The following is a 19,151-nucleotide window of genomic DNA, read 5'->3' as shown; positions in this document are numbered from 1 at the left end:
TAGTGTAGGATACAAAAAACACTGCAACACTGGAGCCTTTGCAGAGTGGATTGGCATCAGCAGATTATTAGGAATATTCTGCAACATTACAAGGGTAGATATCTGAAATATGTGCCATATAGGCCAGCGCTGGTGATGTTCCTTTCAGTAGTAATGAATGCATTATAACCTGTTGCTTTAAAACAGATGTTTGTGGCTTGTGTTCTCTGCTGGCTTGTAGAGCCTGGTGGAGGGAACAACCAAGAGGGGTTGTTGGAGGAACGGTCTATAAACATCTTGCACATTTCTATTTACAATATTCAGCATCTTGGATCTGTAAGTGCCATACAGAGTTCTGTGTAAATTTTGCTAAGAATGTTTAGCAGTATTACATTCAAGTTGGAGGAATTGATTGTGCTTTCAGATTTATCATTATGGCTAATACAATTTTCTTTGTCTTTTGTGTCTGTTTTAGGTAATGATGAACAAGGACTTTAAGGAGTTGGACAGTGAGCGTGCCTTTCAGGATGTACAATACCCAGATTATGAAGATTTTCGGGCTGAGGCAGTGCTGCATCGTCGCAAGCAGCAGGAATGCTTCAGTAAGGCAGCGGAAGCTCATCGAATGGACATGAAACCAGTGGCCACATTTTATGCACAGCAGGTAATTTTAACAACTGTGATCAAGGAGCCGAGTGAATAGCTGATACTGACTTTTTCTAGTTTGGGCACCTGCAAAACAACCAAACAGTGACACCAACTTCTGTGCAAGTGAATTGAATGATTTCAGTGTGCACAAATGCCATCTCATTGGAGAGTTTCTGGGTGAGTGGAAACCTGAAATGGCAGATCTCATCGGAGGGAAAATGGAAAACCACGAAAACATTTTATTTTACTGCAGATACATTGTGATAAGCAGAAAAAATACATGTTGTTGGATTATTTTGTTCTGAAAGTCATCCTCTAGGTTTTTCTTCTCCATGCTATATTGCATAATATGTGATTGCAGGCAAAAAAACAGATAGTGATAAATGTTCATTGTGGTTACGCCATCTGCTAAATTTGCACTCTTGCATTGTTGCACAGTGGATGATTTGAAAACGGCATCATTGTTGGAAAGAACGCTAGCTGAGCAATTTCAAGCTGTGAAATTAATGCGCCAGATACCTCTATTAATGTCAGTCGTTAATTCTAATTATTGAACATATATTCAGTATGATCCTTTTAACAACTAGCATTACTGACTGTTTTTAAGGCATACTAAATATACACAAATTTGCATTTATGTATAATTCTTACGATAAATTTGTTTTCTGTAAAATGATGCAAGAGTAGTAGTCAAAATATTTTTAAAAAATCACTTGAATTTTTTAACACTTTAGAAAAATCTGTTCGATTTTCTGTATTAATTTTTTAATTTTTTAAATTTTTTTTAAATTTAGAGATACAGCACTGAAACAGGCCCTTCGGCCCACTGAGTCTGTGCCGACCATCAACCACCCATTTATACTAATCCTACACTAATTCCATATTCCTACCACATCCCCACCTGTCCCTATATTTCCCTACCACCTACCTATACTAGGGGCAATTTATAATGGCCAATTGACCTACCAACCTGCAAGTCTTTGGCATGTGGGAGGAAACTGGAGCACCCGGAGGAAACCCACACAGACACAGGGAGAACTTGCAAACTCCACACAGGCAGTACCCAGAATTGAACCCAGGTCGCTGGAGCTGTGAGGCTGTGGTGCTAACCACTGCGCCACTGTGCCGCCCCATTCTCAAAGAATGTATAAAGGATAGGCATGAAGATGACATGTTTCCTTTTCCTATTCTGTAAAAAAAAAAGTTTTTTTTATTTATTCATACGGGGGATGTAGGCTTCGCTGGCTAGGCCAGTATTTATTGCCCTTAAGAAGGTGGTGATGCGCTTTTTGAACCGCTGCAGTCCTCGGGGTGTAGGTACACCAACAGTGCGGTTAGGAAGGGAGTTCCAGGATTTTGACCCAGTGATAGTGAAGGAATGGTGGTATAGTTCCAAGTCAGGATGTTGTGTGGCTTGGAGGAGAACTTGCAGATGGTGGTCCCATGCATCTGCTGCACTTGTCCTTCTAGGTGGGTTTGGAAGGTGCTGTTGAAGGAGCCTTGGTGAGTTGCTGCAGTGCATCTTGTATATGGTACACAGTGCTGCCACTGTGTGTCGTTGGTGGAGGGAGTGAATGTTGAAGGTGGTGGATGGGGTGCCAGTCAAGCCGGGTTGCTTTGTCCTGGATGGTGTTGAGCTTCTTTAATGTTGTTGGAGCTGCACCCATCCAGGCAAGTGGAGAATATTCCATCACACTCCTGAATTGTGCCTTGTAGATGGTGGACAGGCATTGGGGAGAAAGGAGGTGAGTTACTCGCTGCAGAATTCCCAGCCTCTGACCAGTTCTTGTAGCCACAGCATTTATGTGGCTCATCCAGTTCAGTTTTGGTCAATGGTGACCCACCCCCAGGATGTTGATGGGGGGGGATTCAGTGATACTAACGTCATTGAACGTCAAGGGGGGATGGTTAGATTCTCTCTTGTTTGAATTGGTCATTGCCTGGCACTTGTGTGGTGTGAATGTTACTTGCCACTTATCAGCCCAAGCCTGGGTGTTGTCCATGTCCTGCTGCATATGGACATGGGCTGCTTTAGTATCTGAGGAGTCACAAATGGTGCTGAACATTGTGCAATCATCAGTGAACATCTCCACTTCTGACCTTATGATGGAGGGAAGGTCATTGAAGAAGCAACTGAAAATGGTTGGGCCTTGGACACTACCCTGAGGAGCTCCTGAAGTGATGTCCTGGGACTGAGATGATTGACCTCTAACAACCACAACCATCTTCCTTTGTGCTAGGTTTGACTCCAACCAGCGGAGAGTTTCCCCCCCGATTCTCATTGACTCCAGTTTTGCTAGGACTTCTTGATGCCATACTCGGTCAAATGCTGCCTTGATGTCAAGGGCAGTCACTCTTACCTCACCTCTGGAGTTCAGCTCTTTTGTCTATGTTTGAAACAATGCTGTAATGAGGTCAGGAGCTGAGTGGCCCTGACGGAACCCAAACTGAGCGTCAGTGAGCAGGTTATTGCTGAGCAAGTGCCACTTGATAGCACTGTTAACGACCCCTTCCATCACTTTGCCGATGATCGGGAGTAGAATGATAGGGTGCTAGTTGGCCAGGTTGGATTTGTCCTGCTTTTTGTGCACAGGACATACATGAGCAATTTTCCACATTGCCAGGTAGATGCCAGTGTTGTAGCTGTACTGGAACAGCTCGGCTAGGGGCGCGGCTAGTTTTGAAGCACAAGTCTTGTACTACAGCGGGATCTTGTCAGGGCCCATAGCCTTTGCATTCAGCCGTTTCTTGATATCATGTGGAATGAATCGGATTGGCTGAAGACTGGCATCTGTGATGCTGGGGACCTCAGGAGGAGACCGAGATGGATCATCCACTCAGCACTTCTGGCTGAAGATGGATGCAAAAGCTTCAGCCTTGTCTTTTGCACTGATGCGCTGGGCTCCACCATCATTGAGGATGGGGATATTTGTGGAGCCTTCTCCGCCTGTCAGTTGTTTAATTGTCCACCACCATTCACAACTGGATGTGGCAGGACTGCAGAGCTTTGATCTGATCCGTTGGCTGTGGGATCGCTTAGCTCTGTCTATTACATGCTGCTTCCGCTGTTCGACAGGCAAGTAGTCCTGTGTTGTAGCTTCACCAGGCTGACACCTCATTTTTAGGTATGCCTGGTGCTGCTCCTGGCATGCCCTCCTGCACTCTTCATTGAACCAGGGTTGGTCCTGCATTTTGATGGTAATAGTAGAGTGGGGGATATGCCGGGCCATGAGGTTAAAGGTTGTGGATAAATACAATTCTGCTGCTTCTGATGGCCCACAGCACCTCATGGATGGCCAGTTTTAAGTTGCTAGATCTGTTTGAAATCTATCCCATTTAGCATGGTGGTAGTACCACCCAACACATATAGATTTTAATATCCTGAGCTTAGTCTGTTTGCTTGCCAGCGCTGTTTTGGGTTTCACTGCTGAACTTGATCCAGTCCTCAATTGATCTCTACACATATGCAAATTACAGTAGGTGTTCATGACAGCAGTTAGATCACAAGGCCACAAGATAATTAAAAATTTGGAAGTTGAATTAGGTCCATCTTCATTCGGTTAGAAAGTCACTACATTTCCTTCCTTGTAACAGCTAATTGTTTCATGATTGAGTGCAAAGTGTTTGCCTTCACTACTCTAGTGGTAAGCCTATTCCAGATGTTGAAAGGAAAAAGAAAGTCATTGAACTTATATAGCACATCTCATGACCTCAGGATAGCCCAAAGCACTTCACAGCCCACGATGTGCATTTGCAGTGTTTTCCCTGTTGTAATCTACATAACAAGGTCCCATAAACAGACTTGGGTAAATGATCAGATTATCTATTATCGGTGACATTGGTTAGATTAGATTAGAGATACAGCACTGAAACAGGCCCTTCGGCCCACCGAGTCTGTGCCGAACATCAACCACCCATTTATACTAATCCTACACTAATCCCATATTCCTACCAAACATCCCCACCTGTCCCTATATTTCCCTACCACCTACCTATACTAGTGACAATTTATAATGGCCAATTTACCTATCAACCTGCAAGTCTTTTGGCTTGTGGGAGGAAACCGGAGCACCCGGAGAAAACCCACGCAGACACAGAGAGAACTTGCAAACTCCACACAGGCAGTACCCGGAATCGAACCCGGGTCCCTGAGGCTGCGGTGCTAACCACTGCGCCACTGTTAAGGGATAAGTATTGGCCAGTGCACCAGGAGAATTCCCCAGCCCTTTGAAAATTGCAATGGGATCTTTAACATCCAGCGGAGAGGGAAGGCAAGACTTTGATTTAATAGCTCATCTGAGATAGCACCTCTGCCAGAGCAGCACTCCAAAAATGCTGCACTGAAGTGTCAACCCAGGTAATATGCTCAGGTGTCTGGAATATGGTTTAAACCTACTGACTAAGAGGCAAGAGTGTTACATTGAGCCAAGTCTGACATTTAACACTTTAGTGAAAATTTCCTGATAACTGTTGCAAATTTACCTTTAACTAATTTAAACTCTTATTCCCTTGTCCAACATTTGCAATTTAGTTTGTAATATTCCAGATTTACCTTTTCCACACTCTAATATTTAGCACGCTCCTGAGATGACTCCTCAGGCACCTCCTGTTCAGGCTCGGAAGTCCGTTTCTACTGTCTTCCTTCATTACTCATAGTTTTTGCATCTCTGCTTAGTCTGCAAGCATGACTCCGAGCTTCCAGTTGCTTGCCATTTTAATTCACCACCCTGCTCTCGCGCCCACATTTTTGTTCCAGTGAAGCTCAAGCTCGAGGAACAGCACCACATCTTCCGATTAGGCACTCTACAGCCCTCTGGACTCAACATTGCATTCGACAGCTTCAGACCTTGACTGCCAATTTGTTTTTTTTTTACCATGTGCCAGGCTTAAATGTGTTTTTCATGATCTTGCTTTAATATCTCCTGCCCTCCACCCTATCACACACCTTCCCTTTTGTTCTTCTTACCTGCTCCCCCCCCCTTCACTTGCTCAAAGCCTATTATATTTTTAACTTTGCCAGTTCTGATGAAAGGTCACAGACCTGAAACGATGGGCTGGATTTTAAAGCCCCTCCACCATCGGGACCAGAGCGGGGGTGGGGTGGCAGTGAAGATTGGTACGGTGGAGGCCCACCACTGACCCCGACAGCAGCAGGCCCCATACCGATCTTGGCGGCAGCGAGGCCTCGTTGTGGCCGCCCCGCCGATCGGCAACGGGACCTGCATTAAAATATTTAGATTCCTACTTACTATTTATCCCGCAGCGATTCTGCCATCACATTGCCATTTTCATTCTTGCCGGTGACAATGCCGCACCTTTGAATCCCTGTTTGGGGAAATGTGGCGCGACACCTGTCTGGAGTGGGGAAGGAGGTTTTTACTCTGTGCAGGAGGGGGAGGAGCGGCGTCACTAAGTCTCGGATTGGTTGGGGGGTTGATGGGAAGGGGCAAAGGTCAAAGGTGCTGAACATGGCAGGGGTGGGGAAGGTCAAAGTTTCAATATAGGAATTCCGGGGAGAGAAAGGCCAGGAATGTTGTGAGATGCCACTGGGAGGGGTGGGAGAATGCCTGGAAAGGACATCTCAATCATTTTTACAATACTTTCCGTCACCTGGCCCTTTAAATTTTAAATCTCCATTGAGGACTGTAAGCCCTTTGAAAATGGCACCGGCGCCGCTGCCGACAGCTTGCCTGCCCCCTCCACGTCATCGCAGGGGCGGGCGCCGCAGCCATGCAACTGAGCCGCCGTGTTTGAAATCGCGGTGGCTGTATGACGTGATGCCCATGCGCACGGGCTGCATTATTTTACGTCTGCCGCCTACTTCGGCGGTGGAGTGTTAAAATGCAGCCTGTTAACTCTGTTTCTCTCTGCATAGATGCTGCCAGACTTGCTGTATATTTCCAGCACTTTCTGTTTTTATTTCAGATTTCCAGCTCCTTAGTGTTTTGTTTTTATTATTATTGATCTTGATGTCCTCTGATTTGCATTCTTCTGCAGTTCAGTAAGCCGGGGATCAACCCTGGTTCAATGAGGAGAGCAGGAGAGAATGCCAGGAGCAGCAGCAGGCATACCTAAAAATGAGATGCCCACCTCATAAAGCTACAACACAGGACTGCATGCATGCTAAACAGCGAATGCAGCACACGATAGACAGAGCAAAGTGATTCCTCAACCACCGGATCAAACCAAAGATCTGCAGTCCTGCCACATCCAGTTGTGAATGGTGGTGGACAATTAAACAATTAATGGGAGGAGGAGGAGGCTACACAAACATCCCCATCCTCAATGATGGCAGAAACCAGCACGTCAGTGCAAAAGACGAGGCTGAAATATTCACAACCATCTTCAGCCAGAAGTGCCATGTGGATGATCCAACTCGGCTGCCTCTTGAGGTCTCCGCCATCACAGTTGCCAGTCTTTCAGCCAATTCGATTGACTCCATGTGATATCAAGAATTGGCTAAAGCCACTGGACACAGTAAAGGCTGTGGATCCTGACAACATCCCAGCTGTAGGACTGAAGACTTGTGCTCCAGAACTTTCTGCACCCCTAGCCACAGCACTGGCATCAACCTGCCAATGTGGAAAATTGGCCAGGTATGTCCAGTCCACAAAAAGCAGGACAAATCCAATCTGGCCAATTACTGCCCCATGAGCCTACTCTCAACCATCAGCAAAGTGATGGATGGTGTCATTGACAGTGCTATTAAGTGGCACTCACTCAGAAATAACCTCCTCACTGATGCTCAGTTTGGGTTCTGCCAGGGCCACTCCGCTCCAGACCTCATTCCAGCCTTGTCCCAAACCTGGACAAAAGAGCTGAACTCCAGAGGTGAGGTGAGAGTGACTGCCCTTGGAGGCAAGTCAGCATTTGACCGTGTGTGCCTCAAGGAGCCCTAGCACAATTGAAATCAATGTGAATTCGGGGGAAAACTCTCCGTTGATTGGAGTCGAACCTAGCACAAAGGAAGATGGTTATGCTTGTTGGAGGCCAACCATCTCAGCCCCAGGTAATTACTGGAGGAGTTCCTCAGTGCAGTGCCCTTGGCCCAACCATCTTCAGCTGCTTCATCAATGACTTTCCCTCCTCATGAGGTCAGAAGAGGGGATGTGTGCTGATTATTGCATAATGTTCAGCACCGTTTGCGACTCTTCAGTTAGTGAAGCAGTCTGTGCCCACAAGCAGAAAAATTTGGACAAGATTCAGGCTTGGGCTGATAAGTGGTAAGTAACATTCGCGGCACACAAGTGCCAGCCAGTGACCAACTCCAACAGGACAGAATCTAACCATCTCCCCTTGCCGTTCACTGACATTACTATTGCTGAATCCCCACCATCAACATCCTGGGAGCTACCATTGACCAGAAACTTAATTGGACCAGCAATATAAATACTGTGGCTACAAGAGCTGGTCAGAGGCTTGGAATTCTGTGGCGAGTAACTCACCTCCTGACCCCCCCACAAAGCCTATCCAACATCTACAAAGCACAAATCAGGAGTGTGATAGAATACTCTCCACTTTCCTGGATGAGTACAGCTCCAACAACACTCGGGAAGCTTGACACCATCCAGGACAAAGTGGTCTGCTTGATTGGCACCCCATCCACCACCTTCAACATTCAGTCTCTCCATCACCAGTGCACAGTGGCTGCTGTTGTGTACCATCTACAAGTTGCATTGCAACAACTCACTAAGGCTCCTTTGACAGCATCTTCCAAACCCATGATCTTTACCACCTAGATTAAGGACAAGGATAGCAGATGCAAGGGAACACCACCACCTGCAAGTTCCCCTCAAAGTCACGCACGATCCTATCTTGGAACTATATCGCCGTTCTTCACTGTCGCTGGATCAAGATCCTGGAACACCGTCCCTAAAAGCACCATGCAGACTGCAGCGGTTCAAGAAGGCTTCTCGAGGGTATTTAGGGATGGGCAACAAATGCTGACCTTGCCAGCGATGCCCACATTCCATAAACGAATAAAAAAAAAGTCAACTACCTGTTGACTTCATTAATTGCTGCTCTGCATTGGTTGGACAGAGTTGTTGGATATATTAATTACCAAATTGACAAAGATTCTTGGACCTCTTCCAGTTATATTCTTTAGCTATTTGAACACCTGACTGCTTTTTTTGTCTTTTATTTGAATTTTTTAAATAGTTGTTTAGAAGGCACCCTCATGTTGAAGTGCCCCTGAGTTAGTTACCCTTTGCTGCAGCCTGCTGATCCTCTCAAGCTGGAAGGCCTCTGATTGGCCCTTCAGCTTCATTAGCCCACCTGCCATGTGGGGGCAGCGATCTCTCTCCATTGTGGGTAAGAACCTGGTCATCAGGTGCGAGGCGCTCACGTTGTTGCTCTACGTGGCGCAGGTCTGGCCCATACCCCACTCCTGCGCCGTGGCAGTCACCCGAGCCATTTTCCGCTTCGTCTGGGGATCTAAAATGGACCGGGTCCGGAGGGACACGATGTTCAAATCTCTGGACAAGGGCGGGAAAAATGTACCCAACGCGGCCCTCATCCTGATGACCACCTTCGTGTGCGGCTGCATCAAGCTGTGTGTAGATCCCCAGTACGCAAACTCCAAGTGTCACTACGTGCTGAGGTTCTATCTGTCCCCGGTGTTGCGAAGGATGGGCCTGGTCACATTGCCGCGGAACGCTCCATGCAGTTGGGCGGTGCCGTACCACCTATCCTTTGTGGAGCAGTTTCTGCGGGAAAACACTTTTGGCCACTGGTCCATCAGGCAGTGGTCTGCACGGAATGTCCTCAAGGCCCTACGGGAAAAGGAAACGGTGGATCATGTCGGATGGTTCCCCGAGCAGACCGTCAAAGTCATTTGGCGGAATGCCTCATCACCAGAACTTTCAAACAAGCACCAAGACGTAGCTTGGCTGGTGGTGAGAAGGGCCCTCCCCGTCAGATCCTTCATGCACACCCGAAGTCTCGCCCCCTCCGCACAATGCCCCCGCGTTGGCTGTGGTGGGGAAGAGACGGTCGCCCACCTCCTCCTGGAATGTGCCTTTGCAAAGCAGGTGTGGAAAGAGATGCAGTGGTTTTTGTCAAGGTTCATCCCAAGCAGCTCTGTAACACAGGAGTCTGTGCTCTACGGGCTGTTCCCAGGGACGCACACCGAGACAAACATCAACTGCTGCTGGAGGACTATCAATTCGGTGAAAGACGCCCTTTGGTCTGCCCGAAACTTGCTGGTCTTCCAGCGCAAAGAGTTGTCCATCACCGAATGTTGCAGACTGGCACATTCCAAGGTCCAGGACTACGTGCTGAGGGACGCACTAAAGCTTGGGGCAGCCGCAGCAAAGGCTCAATGGGGAAAGACCACAGTGTAAGGTTCCCCCACCAAGCTGGACTGAGGGGCTGGATCCATGGGAAACCCCTCGAACTGTATCGTTAATATTCTCAATTGCTGCAAATGTAAAACTGTAATGGACATGACAATTGTGAAACGGAAGGGTTGGGAAGAAACTCATGACAGTATTGAAGGAAACTGATCTCCCTTGCAATGTTTGCATTTTTTGGTGCTGTTTGGAAACTGTTTGGCAATGTAATTTTTACAGATTTTTATGAATAAAGTATATTTTGGAAATAAAAAAAAAAAATTAGCCCACCTGCCACACTTAATTTGACAGGGAACCTGTCTCCATGCCAATTAAGGGGACACCCTGATCGAAATCCCAGATCAGTGACTGTGTTTCCCCCGGGAGCAGGTTTGGGACCCGGCAACAATCCCGACTCCTGCTTTCCTCACCTGAAGTGAAAGTTCAAACCAGTGTGTCTGAATGTAAATTATCATAATGTGCAAGTCTGATTTCAACCAGAAATAAAGTTCATACTAATATACATCTGTGCTTCCTGTATAATTCTGGTGTGCATTGAGATAGTTCAGAATTATGAGAGCATGTCTTTGAAAGCTGTGTTATATTTACTGGAATTGCACCAATCCTCTGCTACTAAAAGTACTATTTTACTTGTTTAGAAATGTATTAATTTAACTGTGCCTGCAGTGTTATCTTTTGAGTTTTAATATGATCAACTACTTTTGAAGGGTCACCTTCATGGAGAAAAGATGAGAGAAGCCAACTACAGAGCTGCTGCAAGAATTTTGAAGCGTGTGAATGTGTCATTGCTTCCACAAAATGTTTTAGACCTGCATGGCCTTCATGTGGATGAAGCCCTGTACCACCTGGACAAAGTGCTGCTTGAGAAAATTAATGGTACGTCACTGGTTAAGCATGTGGCCAAAGAATTACTGAGAGTCAACTTGTGAAAGAGAAAGAAACTCTGTCATTCTCCTTGTTTATGCTTATTTATCACTGCCCTTTCCAGACTAAGCTTCCAGAGGTGTAAGTGGACATGTGTGCGCACACAGATACGCACATCCACAGTACATTTAAAACCTTGATCAGTAGATTTTTGGGTCCTAAGGGAATCGAGGCGTATGCCAATAGTGCAAGATGGTGGAGTTGAGTAAAAGATCAGCCACAATATTATTGAATGGCGGAGCATGTTTAAAGAGCCGATTGGCCTACTGCTTCTATTTCTAATGTTCATCAAAGGTTTGAGGAAGTAGGCTTAATCTATCTAAGAAACAGGAGTCAAAGTAATACAGGATAAGGAGGTTACAAAAATAAAACACAATCCTCACTTTGCCAAGGCCCTACAACAAGAACAGAGTTTTGATGGGGTAATAGCTAGGCCCTTATGATGATGGAATGGATTGTATCAGAATTATACACAAGAAAGAATGGTAATACAGTTACTGTTAAATTAAAGGAAAGAAAATAACTTGTATTTATATAGCGTCTTTCATGATTTGAGGAGGTTCCAAAGCACTTCACAGCCAATGAGTTACTTTTGAATTGTAGTTGCTGTTGTAATGTAGGGAAATGCAGCTAATTTGTGCATAGCATGGTCTCGCATACAGCAAAGAAATAAGTGATCAGATAATCTGTTTTGGTGGCATTCATTGAAGATTAATGATGGCCAAGACACTGCAAGAACTTTTTTGATTCTTGCCATGGGGTCTTTTGCATCCACCTGAGATGCCAGACGTGACTTTGGTTTAATGTCTCCTGCAAGAGATGGCACCTTCAACAAAACAGCACTCCCTCAGTGCTGCACTGCTGTGTCAGGCTATATTATGTGTTCAAATCTCTGGAATAGAGCTTGAACCCATGACCTTCTGACCCAGAGTTGAGAGTACTACTGCTGAACTAAGGCTGACATGAAGAAAATTAAAATGGAAAATCTTTAGCGTTATCATGAAAGTGATTAGATTAAATTGAAGATATTCATGATTGTTGTCTTCTTGTTTCTGGAAATACTGGTTTGCGGCAACATTTTTAAAACAAATAATGGACCATTAAAACTCAGTTGAGTTTATACATTCTAATTACTTAAAGTGACAATATACTTCAACCATTACAATTTTATTTCAGAATACCAGCAAAATGATGGTAAATCTTACTTGTCTGTCATAACTGGGAGAGGAAGCCACAGCCAAGGAGGAGTAGCATGTATTAAACCAGCTGTCATTGATTACCTCAAAAATCACAACTTCAGGTACACTTAGGTTGTGCTACTTTTAACTTTCGTTGTCTAAGAAACTGAGTATTGTTCTAGTTGGCACCCTGCTGGATTGTTTTAAGTCTTATTTTCTTCCTTCTGCTATGACAATGCAAATAGTCGGCTCCCTTTACTGTAGCACGAAGTAGCAGTTCATTGTCTCTGTCTTTTAACAGGCTTTCACCTCTTCGTAAATTTATTGGGATGATTCCTATTTCTAGAAAAAAGTGTAGATACCATCATGCTGATATTCAAGAAAAATTATATTAGTTTAAAAAAAATTGTATTGTCTCGATCAATTTCTCAAATATTCTCATGTGGATTGTTTATAAAGCATTGAAGAAAATCGTACAGTGCTGGGTCCTCGCTTTTTGGTTAGGTGGAACAAGGATTGCAGGATAATGCAGTTATGGTTGAATCACTGTGTCCTTGAACTGATCATGAGGAAGACATTGTTTTCAGCTCCTCCCATAAACATTCTTCCCTTCCTACCTGGTCAATCTCACAACTTGAACCAGACCATGCGATGTCTTGGTGTTCAGGTTTCAAACCCCACATCCTGATCAATTTCCATCTCTGCAACGTTGCTTCTATCTCAGCCTCTCTGTCACTGAAATCTTTAACCATGTTTTGTCACTTCTAGGTTTGATTTCTCCAATGTTTTCATCACTGGCCTCCCATGTTCCATCCTCCAGAAAATACAACTTGTACAAAATGCAGCTGTCCATGTACTGTGCCATGCTAAGTCCTGTTGCCTGTACTTTCTAACCTACATTGGCTGCCTGTCCCAAACGTAGCACATTTTAAGATTTTGTTCTTCTCTTCAAATACCTCCAAAGCTTAGTGGCACCCTACCTTTGTAACATTCTCCAGCTTTGTACCCACTTCCACAATCTGATCTTCTGACTCCAGGCTTTTGTGCATCTCTACATCCTGTGCTCCACCATTGGTAGCCTTGCCCTTTCTCTTTGGATCTCTCTCCTAGCTTTACCCACCTTTCCAGCTCCCTCTTTTTTGAAATAAAATTTCTCAAAACCCATCATTTTGGTCAAGTATTTAATCAGTCGTTCTAATCTCCCTCCATGGCTCTGTGTCTGTTCCTCTATTTTTTCATTTAGGAAGTGCATTGGAGATTTCTTTACACTAGTCTCTGTAAATGCATGTTGTAAACAGTGAGTGTGCTGCAACCATTACTGTTGATGGATTTTGGTCTGGCACTGAACATTCTGGGTAAGAAAAATATATCTTGGGTTGCAGGGGTAGTGGAATCTATAGATGATCACACTGATTACAAAACTATTTGAGCTTTCAGCAAAACTGGTAAATCTAAAATGTTTGAATAAGTAATCTTGCACTATTAGTATAATGTCTACTGTCATGATCCAGTTCAAGTGCTTAATATTTTCAAATGTATCAACTGTATTTGATCCTGACTGCATAAAGTACAACATTTTCAGATATGTGCAACTGGATGCATGGGTGTGCTGCAAAAAAACCTCACATTTATATAGCACCTTTCGCAACCTCAGGACATTCCAAAGCACTTTACAGCCAATGAAGTACTTTTAAAACGTCATAATGTAGGAAACAAGGCAGCCAACTTGTGCACAGCAAACTCTGACAAACAGCATTGTGATAATGACCACATAATTTTTTTTGTGATGTTGATTGAGGGATAAACAATGGCCAGGGCATAGGGGATAACTCCTTTGGTGGTCTTGGATTTCGTGCAATGGGATCGTTTGCATCCATCTGAGAGAGCAGACCAGGCCTTGGTTTTGACATCTCACCTGAAAGATGGCACCTTCGGCAGTGCAACGTTCCCTTAATACTGCACTGGAGTGTCAGCCTTGATTTTTGTGCTCAAATCTCTGGAGTGGGATTTGAATCTAAATCTTCTGACTCTGAGGCAAGAGTGCTACCAGTGGGGACTGAATTGACTTAATGCATGTTTGGTTTGTTATAGGTTCATGGAGCTACAGCAAGGTGTTGTGAAAATCAAGTTAAATTGAAGGAGATTTGACAAGAAAATTCCTTCCTAATTCTGAGAGTATGCAGTTATCTTATAGGTTTACAGAATTCGTGCACTGTATCAAACATGTAAGCGTGCAGTGCTTTTTGAAATGGCAACACTCAGGGAGATCAAGCAGTATTGAATACAGTGAAACTTTTATTCTGGTATACTTAATAGTGCCTATTTGACTTCTACTGGAGTAAAGCATCTTTCACACTGAAAATGCTGTTCTGATAAATGTACTCATCATAGTAGATTCAACCTTTTTAAAATTTGTTCTGTATAATTGTCCTGAGTCTTTTAGTTTTTATTTGTAGTGTTTCAAAATATCAGCACAGAAGGTTAAGAACTGACCATTCTGAAACATCTTGAGGCTGCCAAAACCTGAGCAGTTTACTCTGTTTTTGTTGATTGTTTCAACATGCATATCACAGTTGAAAAGGATTTTCCCCCCAACTTCGAAACGTTTATCTTGTACTGAAACAATATGATCCGAATTAAAACTTGAGGGGATCTAGACCTGTAAACTCTAGTGAGATTGTGGGTACGTTACAAGGTTTTTTAAAGAAACAAAAACAAAGTTTTAACTTTTGTAGCCTTTTGCACAAAAATTAAGTTTGCAAATGTGATACCCATGTTTTAACTAATAAAGTTTTTCATTCTGCTTCATATTTGCTATTGTTTTAAAACAGTAAAAATACAACACATTTTTAAGTTAGTTTGAAGTTTGATGCAATATGATGGGGAAAAGTGTTGTCAAGAAAAAGAATTTGCATTGGGATATAATGCTGCCTGCTCTGTGTTTCTTTTCAGTAAATATAAAGTTCTTAGCACTATTATGTTATAAAAGGGTGTGACGTTCCAATGCTCAAAATATTTATAGATTGAAAATATCTCTGTTGGGACAGAAGAAAAGAGCACCAAGTATTAGACATTGATTGCTCAGCACTACTTTATCATGAATTACTATTCTAAACCTTTACAAGAGATTTGTGCACATCACTTTTTATGCAAATGTATCACTTTTTAAAACTGTAATCTCTAAAGACTGTTATAAACTTATGGTCAATTACATTTTTAATTAGACAAGTTTGCAGATTTCTTATGCTGTAGTGACTGTATAGGACTTTGTTGGAATATAAATTATGTACTTTTCCACCACAAAACATGTAACAAAGACACAGTACTTTAAATTATAATGCTGCTCAGTAACTAGGTTCATACAATGCTAGAAAGAAGTCGGGTTTATTCTGTTTTTGCAGTTTTATGAAACTTACAGATACTTTAAAACAGTGCATTTTATTTACTACTTTGATCCCATCCTTTCTCATGTATTCTATATATCCACATTTTATTGTGATTATGGATTTGAATATTGAGTATCATCTGTCATTGTGTGCCATAATTTAATTATAGCCTAATGTTTAGCAGTTCAGATTGATCATTTAAATGTGTAATTAAATATTTTGAAGTATGAAAGAAAGCCTTCCCCAGTGATTCAGACTCTAAGGGATGAGGCCACAATTTTTGCTGGAATACTGAACATTGCTGTGAATGAACTGAGAGGGAGAATGTTTTGGGCATAATTTAAAAGTTACGCATTGTTATCACTGAGCTTGCAGATGTATAGAAACCTGTTCCTCAGGTCACCAGTTTGCTTTACTGTTCAGCAAACTGGAAACAGTTGATGTATATGTCTATTCCTTCTTATGTATGACCACTTCAGTTAATTTAAAATTTTTAAAATATTTTTTAAGCTTCTTCCCAAGACCTACATTGTCACATGCTCTTCAGCCTGTTCTGCAGTTTTATGCCTCACACGGGAGTGATCTAAGAAATTCTGCCTCTTATTCCATCTCCCTGTTTGATCCCCATGTTGCATGACCGAGATTGGTAACAGTGTGGGATCAAGTGCAGACCAACATTTTAGCACGCCATGGTGCAGCATACTGGAGTTAGAACATGCTACACTATCCTCCTGCATATCATAATTACACTTTCAAAATAAGTAATTGAACAAAAGATTATTTGAAACCTGGTAGAAACTGTATTTGTACAGCAATTACATGGTGCCTAAATAATGTACTAAATTTCCATCATGTTAAAATAGGCAGATGTTCAATAGCTAAACAAGAAAACAATTAAATATTTAGGAAGTGCTCTCACAACCAAGTGGGTTGAGTATATAAGTAATTATATGAAGGGAGAAAGTCAACATTGATCCCTACTTGTGATTTTAACAGACTAGAGAAACAATCATGTTTACAGGGTTGTAAAATGCACTAAATACATGAATCAATATATATTTTATAAATATATATAGAAACTGTATGTATATATGTTTCTGACAAAAAAATTATCCATTTCTAAAGTTTATTTAATGGATTTCTGTAGAACTAAATGCAAGTACAAGAATGTTTTTTTTAAAAGAGGAAAGGCACCATGGACAAGTTCAGTTCTCACAACTCTTTATCCATATAAATTCTTCTGAGTTATAAAATAAAAAGCAGGGTACGGAACATATATGTTAGGAGATTCCCTTTTTGGCATTTTTATTGTGTAGCACTTGTTTTCCAATCTCTCAGTATGCCTTTGGGTTTAAGTATTGGCTGAATATTAGCCATCAGTGATTGATTGTACTTTCTTGTAGAATTGCTTTCTCCTTTAATTACAAGTTGTATTTTCATAAGATAGATGTTTTACTAATATAAACAAAAAAAACTAGGCAGCATCTGTGGAAAGAGGAGGAAGGGTTATCATTTCTAACAAGGATTTTCTGTATTTCAGATTTCCTACATCTGTTTTTTTTGTTTTAGATACTTCTTTGTGCCTAATATCCTCCATGTGATGGGGTAATACTTTTGAAAGTCCTAATACATTCATTCCGAATGTTTGCTGATGAATCTCCAGTTTAATTATTTCACTTATTCCAAACCAGGATTGAAAAATGTTTTTTATCCTCTCCTCAGTGTGACTTCTTTAAAAGATAATTAAAAACAACCAGTGTGATTTGTTTTTGTTGGTTTTATAATCTGTATGCTTTATATTCTGAGGGCAGTATATCTTCAAACTAAAGTTTGCTGTGTGTTTCCCATCCAGTTGCATAATTTAGTATCAACTCATTTTTCATGAGTTAACCAGAGAAAATTAAAATAGATGATATCCATATAAATCAGTAAAGCTTTAGCCATAGTGCAGCTACTGGTCTCAAGCTGGTATTTATGGATTAGAGATTAGCCACAAGGGATCTTGGATTCATGAAGGCAGCTCCAATTCTTGGGGCTAATTTTTAATTTTGGAAAATAGCATCTGCTTTCTCCTAGCATTAAAAAAACATTGAAAAATATATTTATGAAGAGCGCAGCTAGTTCACTGGACTGCCACTATTTTAAAAGGTCACTTTTAAAATACAGCCTTATTCTGATGGAGCAGTACCCTGTGCAAACTCCACCAGAGTGATGTAGTCTGGTGAGAACTGATACAACTTGGCTTTATTATGTTCAGGAGTCGGATTAGGATTTGCATCCCAAGTTCTATCGTTATTTTTGTTTTGTTTTGCCTGCAAACAACTTTGTGTTAATGCAACAGTGGTAATATAATTGCATTTTGAGTAACAGAATTTAGCACTAGTAGTGAACTTGAAGGGTATTGCACCATACAAGGCTTTGGGACATTTGAGATGTGACAAGATAGTATATAAATGCAATTTTTTTTTCTTTGTGGGTTGGGATCGAATCAATATGATTGCTGACTTTAAAGATATGTGCAAATCTTGTCCAATATTGCTCAATTATAAGTTGAAAATTGATGGGTAGGGTGCTTTGAAATTAATATTCAGTATGTTTTTGGCTATTTTAGACCACATGATTTTACCAGATTACTGATGTTTGCTGTTGAATGACATTTTAAATTCATTTGAATTTTAAAATGTAATTTTGTGATTTTGTAACTCGAAGCACAGGATATAATCTGCATGCTACATTTACTTTTCACATCAGCCATAAGGACCAAATGTTTCAGTTTTTACATACTTTGACAAACAATATATGAAGTAAATAGTGGACACATAAATTTTAAAATGTTTGTAATATTTTACCTTATGGTTTGAAATTTGACATTTTGTGGTTTCAGTCTATCAAACTAATTATATTGGATTTTATTTTTTCAGAGTATGATGGAATGTATTTTACAAGATTTTTTTCTAATAAAGGTGTTTATGTTTCATATTTGTGGATTTTTTTTTAAACTACCTGATTTTTTTTACTTGTATTCTTTTTAGGCATGTGAACTGTCCCAGTTAAATGACATTTGCGTCTGAATTGTATTTTAAGGTGTGGAGCATGTCTGCACTCAATATTTCTTTCAATCAAACACATTCATTTGTGAATCTGTTCTTATCTTAGAGCTTTGCTTCTTGAAATCATCTTTGTCACTATTTTCAGAATCTTCTCAAATGCACCTCTGTATTTCCGACAGAAGGATGCCCATGATATTCCAAATTTGTACATATGATTCTACCCAATGGATACTCAAGATTCCAGTTTAGAAATAAGATTTAGGTTTCAAATCCATTATTATTTGATTCACACCCTAAAGCTTTGGGCTTGGATATAAACTTAAGCTGCATGCAAAGTCAAAGCACATACGTCAATATCCTCTTAGTTAGTGGATAGGTATCAATCTGAGCTGAACAGTGAGTCTTAATAGTTATCATTGATCAGAGATGTATCTGCCAACTTATTCTAATGCAATAAATTTGAATCTTCTGATTGTCAATGAGCATAATCAAAAGAACATTAATCAGTTCTATAAATTTCCATCAGGTAGAATATGGCTTCATTGTTGATCAACACATTAATCTTTCAAGGCCACGCAGAACAGTGAGGCAAGGAATCCTTTGCTATTGATACCTTGTATTGCTTGTATCCAG

The 19,151-nt window shown here is 41.7% G+C and overlaps 1 protein-coding gene across 2 annotated transcripts in view; it reads left to right on the top strand.

Moving 5' to 3' along the window:
- Positions 1–18,409, top strand: part of n4bp2 (NEDD4 binding protein 2) — a 98,400-nt gene extending 79,991 nt beyond the window's left edge. The window contains exons 13-16 of one of the 2 annotated variants that reach the window (XM_068036514.1): positions 455–643; positions 10,688–10,856; positions 12,081–12,204; positions 17,038–18,409. In XM_068036514.1, the coding sequence (XP_067892615.1) occupies positions 455–643; positions 10,688–10,856; positions 12,081–12,204; positions 17,038–17,077 (522 nt within the window). In that variant the 3' untranslated portion in view covers positions 17,078–18,409. Of the gene's footprint in view, positions 1–454; positions 644–10,687; positions 10,857–12,080; positions 12,205–14,173; positions 14,891–17,037 lie in introns of those variants that run through there. The other variant, XM_068036507.1, reaches the window with a different exon arrangement.
- The last annotated feature ends 742 nt before the right edge of the window (positions 18,410–19,151 follow it).

This window comes from Heterodontus francisci, chromosome 1 (genome assembly GCF_036365525.1).
Source record: "Heterodontus francisci isolate sHetFra1 chromosome 1, sHetFra1.hap1, whole genome shotgun sequence".
NCBI classification, from domain to species: Eukaryota; Metazoa; Chordata; class Chondrichthyes; order Heterodontiformes; family Heterodontidae; genus Heterodontus; species Heterodontus francisci.
The sequence above is the reverse complement of the archived record's forward strand: the minus strand, read 5'-3'. Positions and strand labels throughout refer to the sequence as shown.